The sequence below is a fragment of the Globicephala melas genome, chromosome 20 (assembly GCF_963455315.2).
Source record: "Globicephala melas chromosome 20, mGloMel1.2, whole genome shotgun sequence".
Classification (NCBI taxonomy): Eukaryota; Metazoa; Chordata; class Mammalia; order Artiodactyla; family Delphinidae; genus Globicephala; species Globicephala melas.
Genome location: NC_083333.1, coordinates 49,481,213 through 49,505,599, shown reverse-complemented (window position 1 = coordinate 49,505,599; position 24,387 = coordinate 49,481,213). Strand labels below are relative to the sequence as shown.

The 24,387-nt window shown below is 35.8% G+C and overlaps 1 protein-coding gene across 1 annotated transcript in view; it reads left to right on the top strand.

Moving 5' to 3' along the window:
* The window catches only part of MED13 (mediator complex subunit 13), a 94,324-nt gene extending 71,081 nt beyond the window's left edge, over positions 1–23,243 (top strand). Inside the window, exons 20-30 of the mRNA XM_030881804.2 lie at positions 25–487; positions 1,682–1,901; positions 2,564–2,755; positions 3,317–3,540; positions 5,574–5,716; positions 11,663–11,821; positions 11,940–12,125; positions 14,130–14,278; positions 15,968–16,141; positions 18,771–18,871; positions 19,226–23,243. Coding sequence (XP_030737664.1) covers positions 25–487; positions 1,682–1,901; positions 2,564–2,755; positions 3,317–3,540; positions 5,574–5,716; positions 11,663–11,821; positions 11,940–12,125; positions 14,130–14,278; positions 15,968–16,141; positions 18,771–18,871; positions 19,226–19,358 — 2,144 coding nt within the window. The 3' untranslated portion in view covers positions 19,359–23,243. The remainder of the gene's footprint in view (positions 1–24; positions 488–1,681; positions 1,902–2,563; positions 2,756–3,316; positions 3,541–5,573; positions 5,717–11,662; positions 11,822–11,939; positions 12,126–14,129; positions 14,279–15,967; positions 16,142–18,770; positions 18,872–19,225) is intronic.
* Positions 23,244–24,387: the final 1,144 nt, after the last annotated feature.

Genomic DNA, 24,387 nt, shown 5'->3' with positions numbered 1-24,387 from the left:
ATATCCTGTTTTTATTGTCTTTAGGTCCTTACCTTGCTTCCCAGCCATTGGACAGCTCTCTGCTTTCCCAACCAAATTTAGTTGCCCCTACAAGTCAGCCTTTGATTACTCCACCTCAGATGACAAGTACTGGAAATGCTAATATTCCATCTGCCACCCTAGCATCTGCAGCAAGCAGCACTGTGACAATGACTTCAGGTGTTGCCATATCTTCTTCAGTTGCCACAGCTAACTCAACTTTGACCACAACCTCAGCTTCATCTTCATCATCCTCCAACTTGAATAGTGGAATGTCATCAAATAAACTACCTTCATTTCCACCCTTTGGCAGTATGAACAGTAGTGTTGCGGGATCCATGTCTACGCAAACGAGTACAGTTCAGAATGGCCAGCTAGGAGGGCAACCACCATCAGCTCTACAAACAGCTGGGATTTCTGGAGAGTCGTCTTCGATTCCGAGTCAGCCACATCCTGATGTGTCTGAAAGGTATATTTAAATATACCAACCTTTGCAGAAGTATAAATATATGCTTCTTCTTGTCCAAATAACATAAAGAGCCTTTGGTCTTATCCTTGAAATTTTAGTTTTTATAATGTCGAATATTTAATCTATAAAATTATAATGAAGACTCTTCATAAAGTCTTTATCATAGAATCTCAGGGTGGGAATGAAGACCTTAAAAACCATTTAGTCTAACTATCCTGTGATGTTTGAGTCTGTTCTGTGACGTAACTGTCAAGTAGACTTGCCTATGCAAATCACTCCAGTGATTTAGAAGTCACTATTGAATGACCCTGTTCAGTGGCATAAGAGTTGTACCAGAATTTGAATCTGTCGTTTACTGGCTATGTCACTTTAGGAAAGTTACCTAACGTTTTTGAGCATGTTTTCTTATCTGTAGAGTGGGAGCAATAGGATATAATGCATATTATGCTCTTTACAAAATGCTTCCACTTAAGTTATTTATAACAACAACAATGATGGTGACAGCTCTCTTTATTACTTTATGAAGAAGGCATTCCCTTTCGATTTATAGGTTAAGTTAGCCTAAGCTTGGTTATATCTTTCAGCTACCTGGATGCAGTTTTGCCCAAAGTTATACTTACATGTGATTAAAAGCAGACTCTTAATTACCCAGCTAGATCTTCCATTTTGAACATCTAAAAAGATTTGGAGTTTTAAAAAATCATATCACCATCAAAGAATGAAGCTTAATCACCATTGAAGTCATGAAGTATGAAATGAATATATATATTCTAAAAATGTAATAGAACATTGACTAAGTCTGGAGAATTGGTTTCTTTTTGGTCTAGCTCTGCCTCTAGCCAGCCTTGTGATCTTGGGCAGCTCATTTAATTTATTTTTGTCTTAGTTTTATCACTTAAGCACTAAGCTCTCTGACATTTCTAATGCTCTGTGGTTTTAAGAATTCTGTTTCTTCTTTTTAATGCAAGACCTCTTAATGCCGAGGGTCTTTGTACACCATCAAATTGTGAACTTTTTGGTTCTCTTTGGAGAGAAAGCTGTTCCTCATTTTTAGAGAGGCTCTCAACACCACACGCCCCCCCCCAAAAAAAAAAAAGAAAGAAAAAAGGGTATTAAGAACCTGTTTTGATGCTATTCCGAGAAGGTACAGGAGAACTTTTTCCCTAACTGTCTTATTTCTACTTCAAATTTTAGCACAATGGATCGGGACAAAGTGGGCATTCCCACAGATGGTGATTCACATGCAATCACTTATCCACCTGCAATTGTTGTTTATATAATTGATCCTTTTACATATGAAAACAAAGATGAGAGCACTAATTCTTCTAATGTATGGACTTTGGGGTTACTTCGATGTTTTCTGGAAATGGTCCAGACTCTTCCTCCTCATGTTAAGAGCACTGTTTCTGTACAGGTGAGAATGATAAATGTTATAAGTTAATTTATTTAAAACGCTTGACGTTGATAGAAGTTTCAAAGTTACTATTCTGTATCCACATTGATTTTCTAAAGGCCAGGTTCTATTATATTGACTTTATATAAATAATAATATTATAGAAATCTTAGTTTATAAAAGGTAAACTTGCAGTGATACAACAGTAAGAATAGAGAATAAAAAGACCACATTAAGTATGTTAAATATCTCTCCCATGTTACTTTTATAAACTAATTTTTAAATTCATAAGCTTAAATAGGAAAAGAATGGACTTATATAAACTAGAGTTCTAAATAAGAGGTTACAAACTAGAAGTAGAGAGAAATTAACCATATTAAGTTGTATGCAGAGAATTTGAATTATTCTTTATAGACTACAACAGGACTATGGCAGTCAGTGGCAGTATTGATCAGTATAACTGCTATGTAGAAATGTTTAAAGATTTTTACATAGCTTATTAATAAAATTGAGTATTCATTAAAAATCTATATAATAGATAAGAAAATATCATTCTTTAGATTATCATTTTAATTATGTTTTGTTTAAATTTTCTAATAAAATGTTTAGAGTTTTAGACTCACTGTTCTTTTTATTCTCTTGTGGAAAGTCTAACATTTGTAATGTTTGCCTGTAATTCTTAGATTGTTCCCTGTCAGTACCTGTTGCAACCTGTGAAGCATGAAGATAGACAAATCTATACCCAGCATTTAAAATCCCTGGCTTTTTCGGCCTTTACCCAGTGTCGGAGACCACTTCCAACATCAACCAATGTGAAAACATTGACTGGTTTTGGTCCAGGTTTAGCCATGGAAACTGCTCTTAAAAGTCCTGATGTAAGTATGTTTTCCATTACCAAAGTTATTGAAGGACTACATTTTATGATTTTATGCAAAACTAAGTGCAAGTCTCTGATTAGCTCTCATTTTCCAGTTATCTTATAACGGGTAGATATACTATATCTTTCTTTTATTTTTATTTTTTAATTAATTTATTTATTTTTGGCTGTGTTGGGTCTTCGTTGCTGCGCATGGCCTTTCCCTAGTTGCGGCGAGTAGGGGCTACTCTTCGTTGCAGTGCGTGGGCTTCTCATTGCGGTGGCTCCTCTTGTTGCAGCTTACGGGCTCTAGGCCCATGGGCTTCAGTAGTTGTGGCATGCAGGCTCAGTAGTTGTGGCTCACAGGCTCTAGAGCACAGGCTCAGTAGTTGTGGCTCACGGGCTTAGTTGCTCTGTGGCATGTGGGATCTTCCTGGACCAGGGCTCAAACCCATGTCCCCTGCATTGGCAGGCGGATTCTTAACCACTGCGCGACCAGAGAAGTCCCTATCTTTATTTTCAATAAAAAATTTTTTTGTGATTGTATAGTACCGTAGTAACTTAATTTTTTACTTTACAGAGACCAGAGTGTATTCGACTTTATACACCTCCTTTTATTCTGGCTCCAGTGAAGGATAAACAGACAGAGCTAGGAGAAACATTTGGAGAAGCTGGACAGAAATACAATGTTCTTTTCGTGGGCTACTGTTTATCACATGATCAAAGATGGATTCTTGCATCTTGCACAGATCTATATGGAGAACTTTTAGAAACTTGTATCATTAACATCGATGTCCCAAATAGGTACTTTTATTTCCTTAAGTGTATCATTGTATCATCCCTTGAAAAAAAATTCATACATGCATATTATGTTTCATTTTTAATGAATAGAAAATGGTTTGGAAGGTATATATATTAAAATATTAAGTCTTGGGATTGTGGGTGCTTTTCATTTCTTTTGTAGTGAATATTTACATTGTATAATTTAATGGACTCAAAAATAATTTTGATTATCTCGGTTACATAGACAAAAGAGGTTAAAGCCCCTGTATTCTGTGTAATAAACCTTGAGGTAATGATTTTAGCCTAACAAATTTTGGAACATGGAACTAGAAAGCCATCTGCAAATTAAAATCTAGTAAGGCATCCTAGAACATTTACTTTTCTCATATACCATCTAAGATATAGTCCCTAATAAACTGAGTTAACTTTCTTTACTAAAAATTTTCCTCTTTAAATGTTGGAGTGTCTTCTGAAAATGGTGGTCTTCTTTTTAGAATTCTTCTTGATAGTAGTTAGGTATCATGAGCAGTTATCCATGAAGACTGTAACTAATAGGTCACAAAAGATGAGCCTCATTGAATTATCACTTAATAGACACTTGTAATAACATATTTCAAGGCTAGTGAACACTGCCTAAGAGAACCTGAAAAATCCATGAAGTAACTTTAATTTTCAGATTTGGTTCTGTTCTTTATTTTCTTCTTTATTATCTAAACGTTCTGTTCTTTTAATTTCAGAAATTGGTTATGTGCAAAAAAACTTAGTGATTATTTGGTTATAGTGGCGCTGAATATAGAAACATTAATCTGTGAAGGATGAGAAAGAGAATAGAGAAAGAATAATACCACCCTCCCAATAAAAAAATAGTGTATTTCCATTTTACTGAAAGTAGAAGTGAGATGACGGTTAAGAGGTCCAACTCTAGAGTCATAGAGATCTGGGTTCAAATCCCAGTCCTGCCACTTATTGGCTGTGTGATCTCGACAAAATTACTTTATCCGACTGAGCTGTAGCTTACTTCTCTGTAAAATTAGGAGGATAATTTTATCTGCCTTATAGGGTTGTTAAGATGAAATGAGGTATTACATGTAAATTGATTGGACATACTGCTTGGTACATAGGAAGTACTCAATAAATGGTAGCTACTGTTGCTCAACCACAGAGCACTTAATGTTATGTACTTGCCTAATAAAGGACGTGCATGCAGAAAACAGCATTGTTTTGTTCTGGGAAGTGTGGGGAGGGGTTTGTTGGATATTCTTCAATTTAAAGTATGAAGCAAGGGACTTCCCTGGTGGCGCAACGGTTAAGAATTCCGCCTGCCAATGTAGGGGACATGGGTTCGAGCCCTGGTCTGGGAAGATTCCACATGCCACGGAGCAACTAAGCCCGTGCGCCACAGCTACTGAGCCTGCGAACCACAACTACTGGGCCCATGTGCCTAGAGCCCGTGCTCTGCAACAAGAGAAGCCACCAAAATGAGAAGCCTGAGTGCCACAATGAAGAGTAGCCCCTACTCGCCGCAACTAAAGGAAGCCCGTGCGCAGCAACAAAGACCCGACACAGCCAAAAATAAATTAAAAAATAAATTTATTAAAAAAAAAATAAAGTATGAAGCAAGGGTTGGCAAACTCCAGGCCATAGGCCAAATCTGGCCACACTCATTTGTTTAATTATTGTCCATGGCTGCTTTAGTGCTGCAGCAGGTTGAATTCTTGCAGAAGAATCCTGATGGCCTGCAAAGCTTAAAATGTTGGCCCTTTAAAGAAAAAGTGTGCCAATCTCTGGTATAGAGCAGTGTTTCTGGTGAACTTTGGTGGTTCTTGGACAATTTTTAAGTATATATTTTAATATACAAACTATCATGCCAAAATACAAACTATCATGCCAAACTATCATGCCAAACCTGTGATTTTATATATATTCTTGCTTAGGACTTGTGTAAAAACTATCAAGCATTAAAATGAAGGGACCAGTTTTTCACAAATTTGAGCTCTTTCGAAATGTCATCATAGGAATTTTAGAAATATTTATGACTCTATTCCATACAACAGGGCTCGTCGGAAAAAAGGATCTGCTAGAAGATTTGGTCTACAGAAACTTTGGGAGTGGTGCTTAGGACTTGTACAGATGAGTTCATTGCCATGGAGAGTTGTAATTGGCCGTCTAGGAAGGATTGGTCATGGAGAATTAAAAGGTAAAATTGTGCTTTTATTATTTAATACTTAAATTTCTGTGTTTTTTTGAATTTTGTTTTATTTTTTTATACAGCAGGTTCTTATTAGACATCAATTTTATACACATCAGTGTATACATGTTAATTCCAATTGCCCAATTCATCACACCACCATCCCCACCCCACCCCCCACCGCAGCTTTCCCCCCTTGGTGTCCATACGTTTGTTTTCTACATCTGTGTCTCAACTTCTGCCCTGCAAACCGGTTCATCTGTACCATTTTTCTAGGTTTCACATACATGTGTTAATATACGATATTTGTTTTTCTCTTTCTGACTTACTTCACTTTGTATGACAGTCTCTAGATCCACCCACGTCTCACCAAATGACCCAATTTCATTCCTTTTTATGGCTGAGTAATATTCCATTAAATATATGTACCACATCTTCTTTATCCTTTCATCTGTTGATGGGCATTTAGGTTGCTTCCATGACCTGGCTATTGTAAATAGTGCTGCAGTGAACATTGGGGTGCATGTGTCTTTGAATTATGGTTTTCTCTGGGTATATGCCCAGTAGTGGGATTGCTGGGTCATACGTTAATTCTATTTTTAGATTTTTAAGGAACCTCCATACTGTTCTCCATAGTGGCTGTATCAATTTACATTCCCACCAACAGTGCAAGAGGGTTCCCTTTTCTCCACGCCCTCTCCGGCATTTGTTGTTTGTAGATTTTCTGATGATGCCTATTCTAACTGGTGTGAGGTGATACCTCATTGTAATTTTGATTTACATTTCTCTAATAATTAGTGATGTTGAGCACCTTTTCATGTGCTTCTTGGCCATCTGTATGTCTTTGGAGAAATGTCTATGTAGGTCTTCTGCCCATTTTTGGATTGTGTTGTTTGTTTCTTTAATATTGAGCTGCATGAGCTGTTTATATATTTTGGAGATTAATCCTTTGTCCATTGATTCATTTGCAAATATTTTCTCCCATTCTGAGGCTTGTCTTTTTGTCTTGTTTATGGTTTCCTTTGCTGTGCAAAAGCTTTTAAGTTTCATTAGGTCCCATTTGTTTATTTTTGTTTTTATTTCCATTACTCTAGGAGGTGGATCAAAAAAGATCTTGCTGTGACTTATGTCAAAGAGTGTTCTGCCTATGTTTTCCTCTAAGAGTTTTATAGTGTCCAGTCTTACATCTAGGTCTCTAATCCATTTTGAGTTTATTTTTGTGTATGGTGTTAGGGAGTGTTCTAATTTCATTCTTTTACATGTAGCTGTCCAGTTTTCCCAGCACCACTATTGAAGAGGTTGTCTTTTCTCCACTGTATATCCTTGCCTCCTTTGTCATAGATTAGTTGGCCATAGGTGCATGGCTTTATCTCTGGGCTTTCTATCCTGTTCCATTGTTCTGTATTTCTGTTTTTGTGCCAGTACCGTATTATCTTGATTACTGTAGCTTTGTAGTATAGTCTGAAGTCAGGGAGTCTGATTCCTCCAGCTCCGTTTTTTTCCCTCAAGACTGCTTTGGCTATTCGGGGTCTTTTGTGTCTCCATACAGATTTTAAGATTTTTTTGTTCTAGTTCTGTAAAAAATACCATTGGTAATTTGATAGGGATTGCACTGAATCTGTAGATTGCTTTGGGTAGTATAGTAATTTTCACAATATTGATTCTTCTAATCCAAGAACATGGTATATCTCTCCATCTCTTGGTATCATCTTTAATTTCTTTCATCAGTGTCTTACAGTTTTCTGCATACAGGTCTTTTGTCTCCCTAGGTAGGTTTTATTCCTAAGTATTTTATTCTTTTTGTTGCAATGGTAAATGGGACTGTTTCCTTAATTTCTCTTTTCAGATTTTTCATCATTAGTGTATAGGAATGCAAGAGATTTCTGTGCATTAATTTTGTATCCTGCAACTTTACCAAATTCATTGATTAGCTCTAGTAGTTTTCTGGTGGCATTTTTAGGATTCTCTGTGTATAATATAATGTCATCTGCAAAGAGTGACAGCTTTACGTCTTCTTTTCCAATTTGTATTCCTTTTATTTCTTTTTCTTCTCTGATTGCCATGGCTAGGACTTCCAAAACTATGTTGAATAATAGTGATGAGAGTGGACAATCCTTGTCTTGTTCCTGATCTTAGAGGAAATGCTTTCAGTTTTTCACCATTGAGAATGATGTTTGCTGTGGGTTTGTCATATATGGCCTTTATTATGTTGAGGTAGATTCCCTCTATGCCCACCTTCTGGAGAGTTTTTATCATAAATGAGTGTTGAATTTTGTCAAAAGCTTTTTCTGCATCTATTGAGATGATCATATGGTTTTTATTCTTCAGTTTCTTAATATGGTATATCACATTGATTTGCGTATATTGAAGAATCCTTGCATCCCTGAGATAAATCCCACCTGATCATGGTGTATGATCCTTTTAATGTGTTGTTAGATTCTGTTTGCTAGTATTTTGTTGAGGATTTTTGCATCTGTATTCATCAGTGTTATTGGTCTATAATTTTCTTATTTTGTAGTATCTTTGTCTGCTGTTGGTATCAGGGTGATGGTTGCCTCATAGAATGAGTTTGGGAGTGTTACTTCCAATGCAATTTTTTGGAAGAGTTTGAGAAGGTTGGGTGTTAACTCTTCTCTAAATGTTTGATAGACTTCACCTGTGAAGTCATCTGGTCCTGGACTTTGTTTGTTGGAAGATTTTTAATCACAGTTTCAGTTTCATTACTTGTGATTGTTCTGTTCATATTTTCTATTTCTTCCTGGTTCAGTCTTGGGAAGTTATATCTTTCTAAGAAGTTGTCATGTCTTCCCAGTTGTCCATTTTATTGGCATAGAGTTGCTTGTAGTAGTCTCTTAGGATGTTTTGTATTTCTGCGGTGTCTGTTGTAGCTTCTCCTTTTTCATTTCTAATTTTATTGATTTGAGTCCTTTCCTTCTTTTTCTTGATGAGTCTGGCTAATGGTTTATCAATTTTGTTTATCTTCTCAAAGAACCAGCTTTTAGTTTTATTAATCTTTACTATTGTTTTCTTTGTTTCTATTTCATTTATTTCTGCTCTGATCTTTATGATTTCTTTCCTCTGCTAACTTTGGGTTTTTTTGTTTTTTTGTTTTTTTAAAAATAAATTTATTTATTTTTGGCTGCACTGGGTCTTCATTGCTGTGCACGGGCTTTCTCTAGTTGCAGTGAGCAGGGGCTACTCTTTGTGGTGGTGCAAGGGCTTCTCATTGCAGTGGCTTCTCATGTTACATAGCATGGGCTGTAGACATGCAGGCTTCAGTAGTTGTGGCTCACGGGCTCAGTAGTTGTGGCACACGGACTTAGTTGCTCCGTGGCATGTGGGATCTTCCCGGACCAGGGCTTGAACCTCTCTTCCCTGCATTGGCAGGTGGATTCTTAACCTCTGTGCCACCAGGGAAGTCCCTAACTTTGGGTTTTGTTTGTTCTTTTTTCTCTAGTTCCTTTAGGTGTAAGGTTAGATTGTTTATTTGAGATTTTTCTTGTTTCTTGAGGTAGGCTTTATAGCCATAAACATCCCTCTTAGAACTGCTTTTGCTGCATCCCATAGGTTTTGGATTGTCGTGTTTTCATTGTCATTTGTCTCTAGGTATTTTTTGATTTCCTCTTTGATTTTTTCAGTGATCTCTTGGTTGTTTAGTAACGTATTGTTTAGCCTCCATGTGTTTGTGTTTTTTAGGCTTTTTGTCCCTGTAATTGATTTCTAATCTCATAGCATTGTGGTCAGAAAAGATGCTTGCTATGATTTCAATTTTCTTAAATTTACTGAGGCTTGATTTGTGACCCAATATGTGATCTATCCTGGAGAATGTTCTGTGCACCCTTGAGGAGAAAGTGTAATCTGCTGTTTTCAGATGGAATGTCCTATAAATATCAATTGAATCTATCTGGTCTGTTGTGTCATTTAAAGCTTCTGTTTCCTTATTTATTTTCATTTTGGATGCTCTGTCCATTGGTGTAAGTGAGGTGTTAAAAGTCCCCCACTGTTATTGTGTTACTGTCGATTTTCTCTTTTATAGCTGTTAGTAGTTGCCTTATGTATCGAGGTGCTCCTATGTTGGGTGCATGTATATTTATAATTGTTATATCTTCTTCTTGGATTGATCCCTTGATCATTATGTAGTGTCCTTCCTTGTCACATTCTTTATTTTAAAGTCTATTTTATCAGATATGAATATTGCTACTCCAGCTTTCTTTTGATTTCCATTTGCATGGAATATCTTTTTCCATCCCCTCACTTTCAGTCTGTATGTGTCCCTAGGTCTGAAGTGGGTCTCTTGTAGGCAGCATATATATGGGTCTTGTTTTTGTATTCATTCATCAAGCCTGTGTCTTTTGGTTGGAGCATTTAATGCATTCACGTTTAAGTTAATTATCGATATGTATGTTCCCATGACCATTTTCTTAATTGTTTTGGGTTTGTTTTTGTAGGTCCTTTTCTTCTCTTGTGTTTCCCACTTAAGTTCCTTTAGCATTTGTTGTAGAGCTGGCTTGGTGGTGCTGAATTCTCTTAGTTTTTGCTTGCCTGTAAAGCTTTTGATTTCTCCATCGAATCTGAATGAGATCCTTGCCGGGTAGAGTGATCTTGGTTGTAGGTTCTTCCCTTTCATCACCTTAAGTATATCATGCCACTCCCTTCTGGCTTGTAGAGTTTCTGCTAAGAAATCAGTGGTTAACCTTGTGGGAGTTCCCTGGTATGTTGTCGTTTTTCCCTTGCTGCTTTCAATAATTTTTCTTTGCCTTTAATTTTTGCCAGTTTGATTACTGTATGTCTTGGCGTGTTTCTCCTTGGGTTTATCCTGTATGGGACTCGCTGTGCTTCCTGGACTATTTCCTTTCCCGTGTTAGGGAAGTTTTCCACTATAATGTCTTCAGATATTTTCTCGGGTCCTTTCTCTCTTCTCCTTCTGGGACCCTTATAAAGCGAATGTTGGTGCATTTAATGTTGTCCCAGAGGTCTCTTAGGCTGTCTTCATTTCTTTTCATTCTTTTTTCTTTATTCTGTTCTGCAGCAGTGAAGTCCACCATTCTGTCTTCCAGGTCACTTATCCATTCTTCTGCCTCCGTTATTCTGCTATTGATTCCTTCTAGTGCAGTTTTCATTTCATTTATTTTATTGTTCTTCTCTGTTTGTTTGTTCTTTTAATTCTTCTAGGTCTTCGTGAAACATTTCTTGCATCTTCGTGATCTTTGCCCCCATTCTTTTTCTGAGGTCCTGGATCATCTTCACTATCATTATTCTGAATTCTTTTTCTGGAAGGCTGCCTATCTCCACTTCATTTAGTTGTTTTTCTGGGGTTTTATCTTGTTCCTTCATCTGGTACATAGCCCTCTGCCTTTTCATCTTGTCTGTCTTTCTGTGAATGTGGTTTTTGATCCACAGGCTGCAGGATTGTAGTTCTTCTTGCTTCTGCTGTTTGTAAGCCATACTTTGCAGGAGAATGGTTAATTTCTGTTTTATGTTAATTCATATACTATTCTGACCATATCTCGGAATAGGTACTGAATAAAATGCAAAGGTTATAAAAATCTAGTTTTTTGTTGTGTTTTTTTTGTTGTTGTTGTTGTCTTTTTAAAGAGTAACCACATATGTCCAGTCCACAAATGGCTTAACTCAGATTTTAAAAGGACATATTGGAACTTTATATCAGTGTTATTACTACTATTCTTGTCATCTTCCATTTTTTCCCCCTTTCTGTTTAGTGTGCAACTCATCCTGTGTTCAGCAGGTCCTAATTGATATTAATGTACATTAAAGTTGGGATAAAGGATGTTGAGTAAAGTCAGCAATAAGAGTTTTTTGACTTAATGATGACTCTTGAAGAATACGTTAATTTTAAAACCATTAGGTTTTAACTTTTTGTTCTATACAGTGTTAACAATGCTGTTACTTTAGATATTTTCTTTTTTTTTTTTTTTTTACTGTTGATACCCACAGATTGGAGCTGTTTGCTGAGTCGTCGAAACTTGCAGTCCCTAAGTAAAAGGCTGAAAGACATGTGTAGAATGTGTGGTATATCTGCTGCAGACTCTCCCAGCATTCTCAGTGCTTGCTTGGTAGCAATGGAACCCCAAGGCTCTTTTGTTATTATGCCAGGTTAGCTATCTTTAGTTTATATCAGATTTAATTCTTTATGCACTTAAGTTTCTACGTATTTTGTAAAATCGATTTTTCATTTATTAAAAGAAAAAAATACCTTTCATTTTCTTTCCAGATTCTGTGTCAACTGGTTCTGTATTTGGAAGAAGCACCACTCTAAACATGCAGACGTCTCAGCTTAACACCCCACAGGATACATCATGTACTCATATACTTGTGTTTCCTACTTCTGCTTCTGTGCAAGTAGCTTCAGCTACTTATACCACTGAAAATTTGGACTTAGCTTTCAATCCCAACAATGGTAGGTGGATTGTTCTGTACAGGTTTGCAAATATAAAGTAAATCTGGATGATTGTGGCTGATTATAGGGTGGATAATACCTCCCAAAACATCTGTGTCCTGTGAATGTTCCTGAAACCTGTGAATGTTACCTTATATTCCCTCTCCCCCACCTAAAAAAAAGACTTGCAGATCTGATTAAATTAAGGATCCTAAGATGGAGAGATTACCCTGGCTTATGCAGGTGGGCCCAAAATGCAATCTTACAGATCCTTATAAGAGGGAGATAGAGAGAAATTTGACTGTACACAAAAGAGGAGAAGGGCATGTGGTGGAAACAGGAAAGCAAAGTCAGAGAGAAATGACTATGCCGCTGACCTTGAAGATGGATCTAGATGCTGGAAAAGACACGGAAACTGATTTTCCCCTGGAGCCTCAAGGGAGAACATAGCCCTGCCAGTACCTTCATTTTGGCCTAATGACTAACACTTTGATTTCAACCCAATAAAACTGATTTTGGACTTCTCGCCCCCAGAACTGTAAGAGAATAATGTATGTTGTTTCACGTCAGCGAGTTTGTGGTAATTTGTTGAAGTGCAACAGGAAACTAATACAGCCATTCTTCTACCTTATTGATATCAGAACTAGTGCTATGAATTATCCCATAAATGTTTACTTATTTTAAAAGTCAACATGGATCATAAAATTTTTGTACAGGTTTTTTTTTTTTTAAGATGATGTCGGGGGTAGGAGTTTATTAATTAATTAATTAATTTTTGCTGTGTTGGGTCTTCGTTTCTGTGCAAGGGCTTTCCCTAGTTGTGGCAAGTGGGGTCACTCTTCATCCCGGTGCATGGGCCTCTCACTATCACAGCCTCTCCTGTTGCAGAGCACAGGCTCCAGACGCACAGGCTCAGTAGCTGTGGCTCACGGGCCCAGTCACTCCATGGCATGTGGGATCCTCCCGGACCAGGGCTCGAACCAGTGTCCCCTGCACTGGCAGGCGGATTCCCAACCACTGCGCCACCAGGGAAGTCCCAATGTACAGGTTTATGTATGTGCTGTTGAGTTACCTGTACATGAACTTTGCAGGTCATTTTATATTCTTTTGTGTTTTGATTTGCCAGAATAATATAGTAATTTGTAAGTTTTCTAGATGAACCTATTGATTGCATTTTAGTAGAAGAGAAAATAAGTGATATTCCATTGTTGCTCTGAGTGGTTACCTTAGAAAATGGCATCTCTCTAAAATCACAAGTATGGGTATTAATTATTCTCCTCTTTTAGTGTGTTATACAGTAACTTGAATATTTTAATAGTAAAGAATTTAGGAATTAGTCGAGAATGGTCTCATTTTAAATATGTTTTCATTTCCAGCATTTGTATTAGTTTCCTATTGCTATTTGTAACAAATTACCAGATAGTTCGTGGCTTAAAGCAACACATACTGTCTTACAGTTCTGGAAGTCAGAAGTCCAAACTCAGTCTTACTGGGCTATAAAGTCAAGGTGTCTGCAGGGTTGGTTCTTTCTAGAGGCCGTAAGGGAGAATCTGTTTGCTTGCCTTTGCCAGCTTCTAGAGACCACCTACATCTCTTTCTCATGGCCCCTTTTTCCATCTTCAGTGCCAGCAGTTTAGTATAGTCACATCTTCACTGACTCTTAATGGTACTGCCTCCCTCTTACTAGGACCCCTGTGATTACATTGGACCCACCTGGATAATCCAGAATAATCTCCCCATTTCAAGATCTTTAGCTTGATCACATCTGCAAAGTTCTTTATGGTAACGTATTCACAGATTCCTGGGATAAGGATTTGGACATCTTTGGGGGGGCCATTATTCAGACTACCACATGCTTATTTATGCATAGTTGATTATTTGGCTCCCAGCACAATAGTTGGCACATAGTAGACATTCGGTAGATGTTGATTAACTCATTTTGGTTAAAGTCCATTAACTCTCTCCTGTAAATGACCATAGGATATGAAAAATGGAGTATTTAATTTTTTTCTTCCTCCTATATAGATGGAGCAGATGGAATGGGTATCTTTGATTTGCTAGACACAGGAGATGATCTTGACCCTGATATCATTAATATCCTTCCTGCATCTCCAACGGGATCTCCTGTTCATTCTCCAGGATCTCATTACCCCCATGGAGGTGATGCTGGCAAGGTAACCTTGTTATAAAAGTTCAGTTTATCTAAGTGTCATTCATTAACTTAGTAATGGATTATATCAATGAAATAGAACACTTTTTTTCCTTGAAAATTAGCCAGAGCATTACAGCAGTACATTCATGTACTTCTACCTTAGAGACATCAGTATGTTGAGTTGTACGTTATTAAGAGAGTCTCTAAGGTTCTGCTTTCTCGGACTTTGTATTTTCTAGACTACTTGGCATTAATCCTTTTATATTTATAGTTTTCCTGCTACTTCACCATAGCAGGATATAGGATTATATTATCTGAGAATCAGTATATTACTCTAAGAGCTGCCATTCGTATCAGGGCTGTGACAAGGAACGTAAAGGAAATAATTTTCTAATAAGAACAGAAAAAACAGACTCTCACATGCGCCCCTCCCCCGCCCCCCCTTATTTTTAGCAGCTATGGAAGCAGGCAGGCTGTCTTGTCATTCTATTTGAACTCAAAACTAATTGGGCTTCATTTGAATAACATCATTATTTGAATGAAATTATATATAGTGGTTATTTGATTATTGTAATGTACATAAGTTTAAAATAAAGCATCTTTGTCCAACCTTACCTTCCTCCTTTTTCTTTTTTAACTGGAAAGAAATGAGATTACAGAAAAAAGAGAAAAAATATATAAGGAGAAGCACCAATAATCATACCTCTTTACTAAAATCAGTTTTACCTTTTTTTTGGCTGCTCTGTGCAGCTTGCGAGATCTTAGTTCCCAGACCAGGATTGAACCCACGCCCTCGTCAGTGGAAGTGTGGGGTCCTAATCACTGGACCTCCAGGGAATTCCCAGAAACCATTTTTGCTTTTAGCAAATTACCTTCCTTTCACATGTTGCAGCTTTCAAAAAGTGTAAGCAGCTTTTTATATTTTTTATTTTTGGCCACTCAGCTTGCAGGATCTTAGTTCCCCGACCAGGGATCAAACACGTGTACCCCTGCAGTGGAAGCATGGAGTCCTAACCACTGGACCGCCAGGGAGTTCCCTTAGCAGCTTTTTAATGTTACATTGTTGCTTTACCATAATTTGTTATATCATTCCCCAAACGTTGGACATTTAAGTCTTTTATTTGTTTCTGTTTTAGGTAATAATTGCAAAGAGCATTTCCATGTATATCATTTTTTTTCTTTTTATGTTTCCTTAAAATAAATACCAAAGAATGCATTGACTAATCTAAAGGATATGAGCATCACTTTAATAGTTGGCTCTTCATGTTGCCATATTTCTTTCCAAAACACTATTAACTGCATTTTATAGATAGTGCTAGATAAACAAAGCTAAATTTAATCCACCTTTTGGATTGGGGTGTGATGGTCAGGAATTAGTTGAGGGCGTATTAGGAAATAAGAAAGTTCATTGAGTATTTTGTATTTTTCAGTCAGATGCAAAGGTTTATATACACACACACTGAACACGGGCTTGACATAATAATACAAACTTGTTAAATACTTGGTATATTCATTTCCTCATGCAACTCTTAAAACTCATTATTTAATGCGAATTATGATACATAGCAATTGACTTTCTAAAATATCCTTCAGTATATTTTAAATTGAAGTAATAAAATAATGAGACTGATTGCCATAAACCATTCTGTATTTATAGCTAGTGCTAGCTATATCAAATGAACTAACACAGTTTTAATTTTGTCTTTTTAAGGGTCAGGGTACTGATCGGCTACTTTCAACAGAATCTCATGATGAAGTAACTAATATTCTTCAGCAACCATTGGCCCTTGGTTACTTTGTATCAACTGCCAAAGCGGGTCCGTTACCTGACTGGTTCTGGTCAGCATGTCCTCAAGCACAATATCAGTGTCCCCTTTTTCTTAAGGTATTGCTTTTTTTTTTTTTTTTTTTTTTTTTGCCAATTCCTAATTGACGGCTTAAGTCCTAAGAAACAGAGAAGTGGCTTTTTGAACTCTTGTAACTTTTGTCTGAGGTCTTAAATGCATTGCCATATACGACTCTCTAGACAAGATTACAGAGAGAATTATGAATCTAATTATGAAACAACTGTAATTCTTAAATTCATATTAAGTTTAAACCTTTAAATAACTTTAAATCGAATTTCTGGGACCCTTACTCTTAGTTATTTTCAGCTGCACGTATAGACGTTTAGAGCTGGGAGAAACCTTATATTACCCTTAATTTAACTTCTTCATTTTCTCGGTGAGCGTATTAAAAGTTCAGGAAAGCTCATTTGTCCAAAGTCATAAATTGGTAGTAGACTCAAGATTAAAACCTGGATCTTTTCATGATTATATAGTATTATTCTTTGAATTATGTCATTCTGCACTCCTATTATGCCTCATTTTGGGAATTAAAGGTTTCATAATCTTTGTAAAAATATTTGATATTTAGATCCATTTACTACCTCCTTAAAAAAGCTTTCTAGCTTTGTGTAAATTGCTGTTAAAACTATTGAGTGGTTTTCAAGTAATGAGATTCTCAGACCCACAGTGACTTATTTTATCGAAACAAATTCATTAGCAAGTGATATAACAAGGTTGAGATAAATCATAAAATGGTAAAACGAGACATGAAAGCCCTATCTAGAGTTTGTTCCTGCTGCTACTACTCCTATTCCAAAATAACAAATTTAGATCTGATTTCACTTATGTAAACCCACCAGAAGTTGACTGATTTAGTCCATAAATCATGCTAACTTAACTACTTGCCAGCTGATTTTTATTTGTAGGGTAAAAATTGAATAGTATGCTTTAGTTTTTTAGGGTTATATTTTAGTGGTTACTTTAACCAATAGGCTTGTTGCTGTCTTTTGAGCCTGTTGCTATTAAATCTTGGTTCCCTTGGCTCACATACCATTGAGTCAGTGACATTTGTGATTAAGCAATGAATTGCTGTGGCACATTCATGAAGAATACAAGAGCTGTTGATCTGAATTGACTATTAGTGAAGTAATATAATTAGAGAGTGTTGGCCAAGGTAATAGTTCTAGCATATGACTTTTCTTCCTCTTCCAGTCTATTCTTTGTGCAATGGTCTATACAGATCTCATTACAAGAACATATTCCCAAGGGGGTTTCTGCATCATAGTAAACCTTGGAGTTTCTACAAAACAAAGTGTTCTTCGGTGCTTTCGGAAGTGCTACATGTGCTTTCTGCCCCCACCCCCCTTTTGTTGTTAGAATACACATTAAAAGCTCTGAAAAACAGCAGCAAATAACATTGTTTACCTGCCATTTACCAAGCTTACTTTAATACACAGGAAAAGGGTAACACCTATTAATAGTGTTTCACAGAACATATTTTTAAGAAACACCACTTCACAAAAAGTCCAAGGGACTATCCAGATTCTTTTCTACTCAATATTTGCAGAGAGGATAGTGTAAAGTGGGCATTCACCCTCAGATACAGTGTAACAAGATTAGGACTTCTGGTCTGAATTATCAGGTAAGGCATAACTTACCATAATTTTGTTCACCTTTTGTTTTCATACATCCCATTTTATTTCTATACCATAGGCAAATAAAACCATCTGGTATGTTTCTCTTGGCTTGGGAAAAAAATAGGTTGTTACCTAGATGATTAAAAAATCTTTTTATCATTGAAATTAGAGCACTGGTACTAAGTACATTCATTTGTAGTGATCTGCCACATGAGAGACGTTTGCTTATAACTCAAATCAAGAGTTTATGGGCAGTTGAAACATATTTTTGGTTATATTTCTGAATATACAACAAGATTTTATACGTATATTACAATTGTAGAGGAGAGAACACCTAAATATAAAATACTACCTTTTACAGTAGTATACAGAATGAGACCTGTCAAGAGTTTCTACAGGGACTTCCCTGGTGGTCCAGTGGTTAGGACTGTGCACTTCCATTGCAGGGGGCTCGGGTTTGATCCCTGGTCGTGGAACTGAAATGTGAAACGAGTACCACATTCCTTTCTTTCATTCTTCATTGCCATACCTAAATGGGTGTGCCAGTTGTTATTAAGCCTCCATTGTGAAATTGAGTGGGCAAAGGAATGCATCTGTGCTCACAATTCCACCAGAGGTAGCTCTGCTTAAGGTTTATCACTTCCTAAGTAAAATATTTGCATATGCTTACTTCTATTACTGTTTTCATTGCTAGGCCTAGGTTAATTTGCACAGTCTATGTAACCTAGAGACTGTACTCAGGTTTATCAATTTTGTGCTTTCTTAAACATTTACTTTACATATCTAGGCAGGTTACACTTAGCAAATAATTAGAGATCCTTTTTCAGGATTATTATGCGGTCTCAAAAGCAATAAAGCTGAAAAAGTTTTAAGTTCACACTTAAAAATTACTTATGTAATGAATTAAAGAAGAAGATCAAACATGTTTATAGTGGCTCCCATTCATTACATAGATCTAAAATGTATTTCATCAAGGAAGAGACCTTGCGAGAATAAGGTAAAACCAACAGATCTTTTCCATTTGGCTGACTGATTACCTGTTATTTTTTAGGCCTCTTTGCACCTCCACGTGCCTTCAGTGCAATCTGACGAGCTGCTTCACAGTAAACACTCCCACCCACTTGACTCAAATCAGACTTCAGATGTCCTCAGGTACAGCTCTTTTTACCATTAAGAGTTCTCCATAACAACTTTGCAAGAATACAATGTTGATCCTTATGTATTTTTCTCATTTTTGGCGGTAGTTTACAGTTATGCACCCTTGGATTGCTAGATGAATTATATATCATTCAGAGTGAGTGCTTTTCTTTCTAACACGTGTAATCTACTTTTGAGAACAATTTTAATGAAAATCAGTTTTCTTTAGTCTCCTCAAGACTCTCTATTTCATACCTTCCACTTTTTTCTTTAAATTGACTTTGAATCTTAGATGCCATCATTGGAAATTGCTTCCAGAATTTAAAGTGCAAGTAAACACGTGACTTACATAGTTTACTTGCTTTTCAGGTTTGTTTTGGAACAGTACAATGCACTCTCCTGGCTAACCTGTGACCCTGCAATCCAGGACAGACGCTCATGTCTCCCAATTCATTTTGTGGTGCTGAATCAGTTATATAACTTTATCATGAATATGCTGTGATCTTCATTTGATGGAACTGTGCAAGAAAAGAACAAGGGAAAAAGATATTTCGCTGCAAGATTAAGTTACAATTATCTTCTCAGTGAAAGTCATTTGTGATGGGGTCTAATTCTTATTACTTCAACAAATATTGTTTTGACTTGGGGGTATGGGCGATAACCCTGTTATTTTTCATTGACTATACTGAACTCTTTAGGATGATGACTGATCATACAAAGCGTATTATAACATTTTCGTAGCAAAATTAACCTTTTTTTTTCCAGTCACAGTATTTGTGAAAAGTAATGAGCCATAGTACCCAGTTATGTTAAATGAATATTAAAAGCATGGAGAAGGAAACATGAGGAACAATGAATTTCAACATATGGCTTCAGAACATCAAGATGTTCTTGTATTGGATTATAGTATCTAGTATTCAAAATGCCTGCATCTCTTATTTATTGTAAGTTTTTAAATGTATAAATTGTCTTATATTTCTTAACCTCTTTTATAAAAATTTTCCTAGAAGGTTTATACTGCCTTCTTGCTTTAAAGCAATTGGTCTAAAATATATGTAATCGTCTTAATTAAAAAGTTGCAGTAGGGTTGCTTTTAGAGTATTATTTTTTTGTAAGGGGGTGGGTGGGACAGTAAATTTGTATTGTCTTGATGTACAGTTTAATGGGGATAGAGGGGGAATAATGTCCATACCATTGTGTGTGGAGGATTTACAGCTAAGCTGTAGTTGCAGAGTACATGTACAGTAATGAAGTTCACTGTGTTTATAAATTGAAAAGGTACCAGGTCTTACAACATTTTATATATCAGTCACACCTTTACAGAATAACATGATGGCAATATACAAGTGATATTGTTAGGTGGTTTAACTTAGAATAAAATGAGAATTCTTCAGTTATATTTTGTACTATGGTTTAGGGCTATGACTAATATTTCAGGCCATTTCCAGTGAAAGAAACTTAGTTTTACAAGAAAAACATTTGCTACTGAATGCTTAAACTAATTTTGGTGTTTAATGTTACATGCTTACATTTTTTGTTGTTTTAACAGTGGCACATCTAGGCATGGGAATATTATTACTTATGAAAATTATCTTCAGGATCTGCTATAAGGTTGAAATTTAGCCCAGCTCTAGGCATTTTACAAATTATTTTAAGAGCAGTCACTCTTGATTGACTTTTTTTTTTTAATTAAAGATTGGGAATGTGTGTGAGAGTATGCATATGTATGGATGTGTGAGTGCAATCAAACTGTGGTGTAAATAGATCCTCAGTGAATCTGGTATTCAGACTATTCCACTAGTTAAAGAACCATTTTCTAAACTTAACCTGTTTCCTTTTGCCATTTTATTTATTTAATTTTCTTGGTTTGGAGATGGCAGTCCCAAACACCAGAGTCTGTACTTTTCTGTAACACAGCTCAGATTAAGGCAGGGCATATGCCAAGGAGGTTCTCACCTCCCTAAAGAAGGGACTTGAATTTTAGGGACTTTAATTCACCCCTTCCTTCAATACAGCTTTCCCTCTTCTTGTTTGCACATGCCAAGATAACTGCTTCTATGCAGGCTTTATCCCCTTAAAAAATCCTTTCTACAGTGCTGCTCACAAGAGAGTCCAAGTTAGCCTCCTACCTGTGTCGCTGACTTGAATTCACAGTCGCCAAGTCTACCTGTCTTTCTTGGAAGCAGTCTAGCTAAATTTTGAATTTGTATGTTCACTAATTCTCTACAAGGACAAAATTGATTGTATTTACAAAACTGTAATTTGGTATGTTTTGTTGTTTTTTGGTTGGCTTTTGTTTTTTTAACTGAAACTTGTTTTGTAAATACTATATGCTTAGCTTAAATATCACTTTCTTATGAACAATATAATTTCTTCAAATTGTGTATATTGAAACATTAGCAAGTCTTGTTTTTCCTATAGAAAAAAACAATTGGTGACAGAGGTTTTTGATCATTTCTTCAAAATTATAATGCAATCCCAATGGTCAGCATATTTTGAAGTTAAAATTTAAAGATCACATCTCTGCATTTGTTCTTAAATTATGCTAACACACTACAGATTATGTTGGCATATTTTGTTCTGTACTTTAAAAAAAAACTTGTCTGAGATTTGAGGGGAAAGATGCTTATTTGGAATTTCTATTAAAACAGTATCCTTTTTTATATATTTTATTAACTCAATAGTGACTCTTACAAATAAAAGCTGTATTCTCAATTGTTTAAATCACTAGCCTATAGTAACCACACCTCAGTTTGAAAACAGATTTTTAAAAAATTATTCCCTGATAGTTTCTTTTATATGGAGCCATAAGGAAGGAACCCATTATACAATTCCTTTTTATCTGGGAATCAGGGAATAGTTCCCAAATATACAGGATTTACTGATAAGATTTTTTTTGCCCTTCATATATAAATTCGCACTCAAATAGAAAATTATTAAATAGCCATTAGAAAAGGTCAGGAGATTTGGTTCAGGAAAAAAAAAAATTAAGCCTTTCATGCAGGATGATGGATCTGACTACTAATGTACTGTCACAGACAAGTATGGGTAGTTTTGTTTTGTTTAAATAGGTAAGCAAAGTAATATACTTTATACCAGTTGATCACCAACACCTTGACTTCTTTGTTACAGTGCTAATGTCTGTTTTTTGTGCAGTTATCCATTACAAAGCAGGGTGGGAGTTGAATATTTTGGCATTTTAAAAGATTAGTTATATAATGTCTGCTTCCAGCCAGTGAGAAACATCTAGCCATACCTTTCTTATGCAAGCCATTCAGTTATCAGGACTGTGAATTAACACTGTATGAATAAATTTCTGTACACCTTATTGTTTGGCCAGAAGGCCACCAAGTGTACTTATATGTAATCCTTAAATTTTAAAGTAGCTGTAATTTTTAAATCTTTCTAACTTTTCTTAAACCACTAAAATTAAGCTCTTACTACTTAGTCAACTATCCTCAGCTGTATTCGTACTCAATTGTCAGTATGGCACAGATTACTGTATTAAAATATTCTCCTTTCGTCTTCATATTTACCTTCTGAGGTAATTTTTTAACTTAATGTGTTACTACAAAGATTTTCAGATCTTTAATCAAGCACTATGTTAATACTGTAATATCAAAGTACTATGTTGCATTATTTAAAATGTTCAAATTGAATACATTAAAAGGAAGTTTTTAAATGCTGTTGCATCATATAATTTGCTATTCATCCACTATGGCATCGCATATCAGTCTGTTAATACATTTAATGTTGCATGAGTGATGTTTTGGTCTGGGTTTCCTCTTAAGAGTTTAGTTTGTCTAAATTAAGGAAAAATGTTTTTGACATACATTTTTTTTTTGTTTCCCCCCACCCCTCAAAAAAATCTGCTAGAAATCTTGACCTTTCGATTTTTCTTGGTGTTTTAATGGGCCCAGAACTGTGTTTAAATTTTTATATATATGTTTTCTTTTTTGTGGAGTATTAATTTAAAAACTGGATTTGGGACCTAAAATACTCCTCAGGTTGATGTATTCATGAAGTTTTAAAATAGCTTTAGTTTTCAAAGTAAACTGGATTTGTGGACCTTAAAGTTACTGAGTTTAAACTACAAATTGTAATGTCATTACTGGACATGTCCGCATCAACTCTCTCAAAATAGCTTGGTCACTTTCTGAAGGGGCGTTTTAAAGTTGTTTAGCAGTGAGATTTAATATGGTCCAATTGCTTTTTTTTTTCTTTAACGCAACAAAAAAAGAAGAAGGAACAAACACTATTGCTGCCGAATGCCATAACACTGAGTTGTACAAATTGTGATTGAGGAAATGAAAAGGTTTATACTTTTTAAAAAAAACAAAAACAAAAAAAAAACTTCAAATGGAATAAATTATTCATGAAGCCTTCATTGTGGTGTCTCATTCTGTTGAAAATATTTGTCTTAAATTTGTGTAAAAAGTAGTATTTTTATGTCACTTATAAATGAAAAGGGGCAACCTAAAAACTGACTAATGGAGTTTCAATTTCTTCGTCTGAAGTATTTTATTTTTTTAAAGATTTTAATCATACCTCGGTGTATAATATACAGGAAAATTGTATATGTACCTACGTATTAATTCCTTTTAGGCTGATCGGTTTGATATGTTTTCTAGTCTAAACAAGTTACCTTCAAATATTTAAAGCTTAATTGTGTCTCTTTTAAATCACACAGATGTTTTTGAAACATAAGAAAAGTGGGGTTTTTTTTTTTTTTTTTTTGGCTGTGCCGCACAGCTTGGGGGATCTTAGTTCCTGGACCAGGGATTGAACCTGGGCTTTTGGCAGTGAAAGCACAGAGTCCTAACCACTGGACTGCCAGGGAACTCCCAGAAAAGTGTTGTTCACATATGAACAACCCACTGAAAATAGCTCTGTGCATTTTTATAAGCTTCTGTTTAAAATATTTTTGTCCAAACTTAAGCTGAGTAAGGACAGATCCCAAAATTGTTGTGGTCATTTTAAAATCGTTTCTGACAGCGGAAGTAAAAAGAAAGAATCCTGTATGTTGTTGGAACATTTATTTAAAATTTTTTTGTCTTATGGTTTATATTACCTCTGATTTTTTTTCTAACTATTAAAACAGTTTAACTTTATGTTAAAGTTAAAAAGCAGGGACTTCCATGGTGGTCCAGTGGTTAAGACTCCATGCTCCCAGTGCAGGGGACCCGGGTTCGATCCCTGGTCAGGGAACTAGATCCTGCATGCTGCAACTAAAAAAAATAGATCCCATGTACAGCAACTAAGACCCAGTGCAGCCAAATAAATAAATAAATAATTTAAAATAAATTTAAAAACCTGCAAATCAAGCTTTTGGGGGGGAGGGGTACTCACTTGTTGCCCAGCTACATACACCCTTTCTTTACTGTTTGTAGTTTTAAGTATTGAAAACCAATCGCTGAAAAATCCTATTTTGAGTGGCTTACTGATATTTTTTCTTCAGTATTTGTTAAGAATTCAAGCTGCTTAGAGACAGACATGTTCCCTACCTTAGGGAAATATACTTTTTACATTGT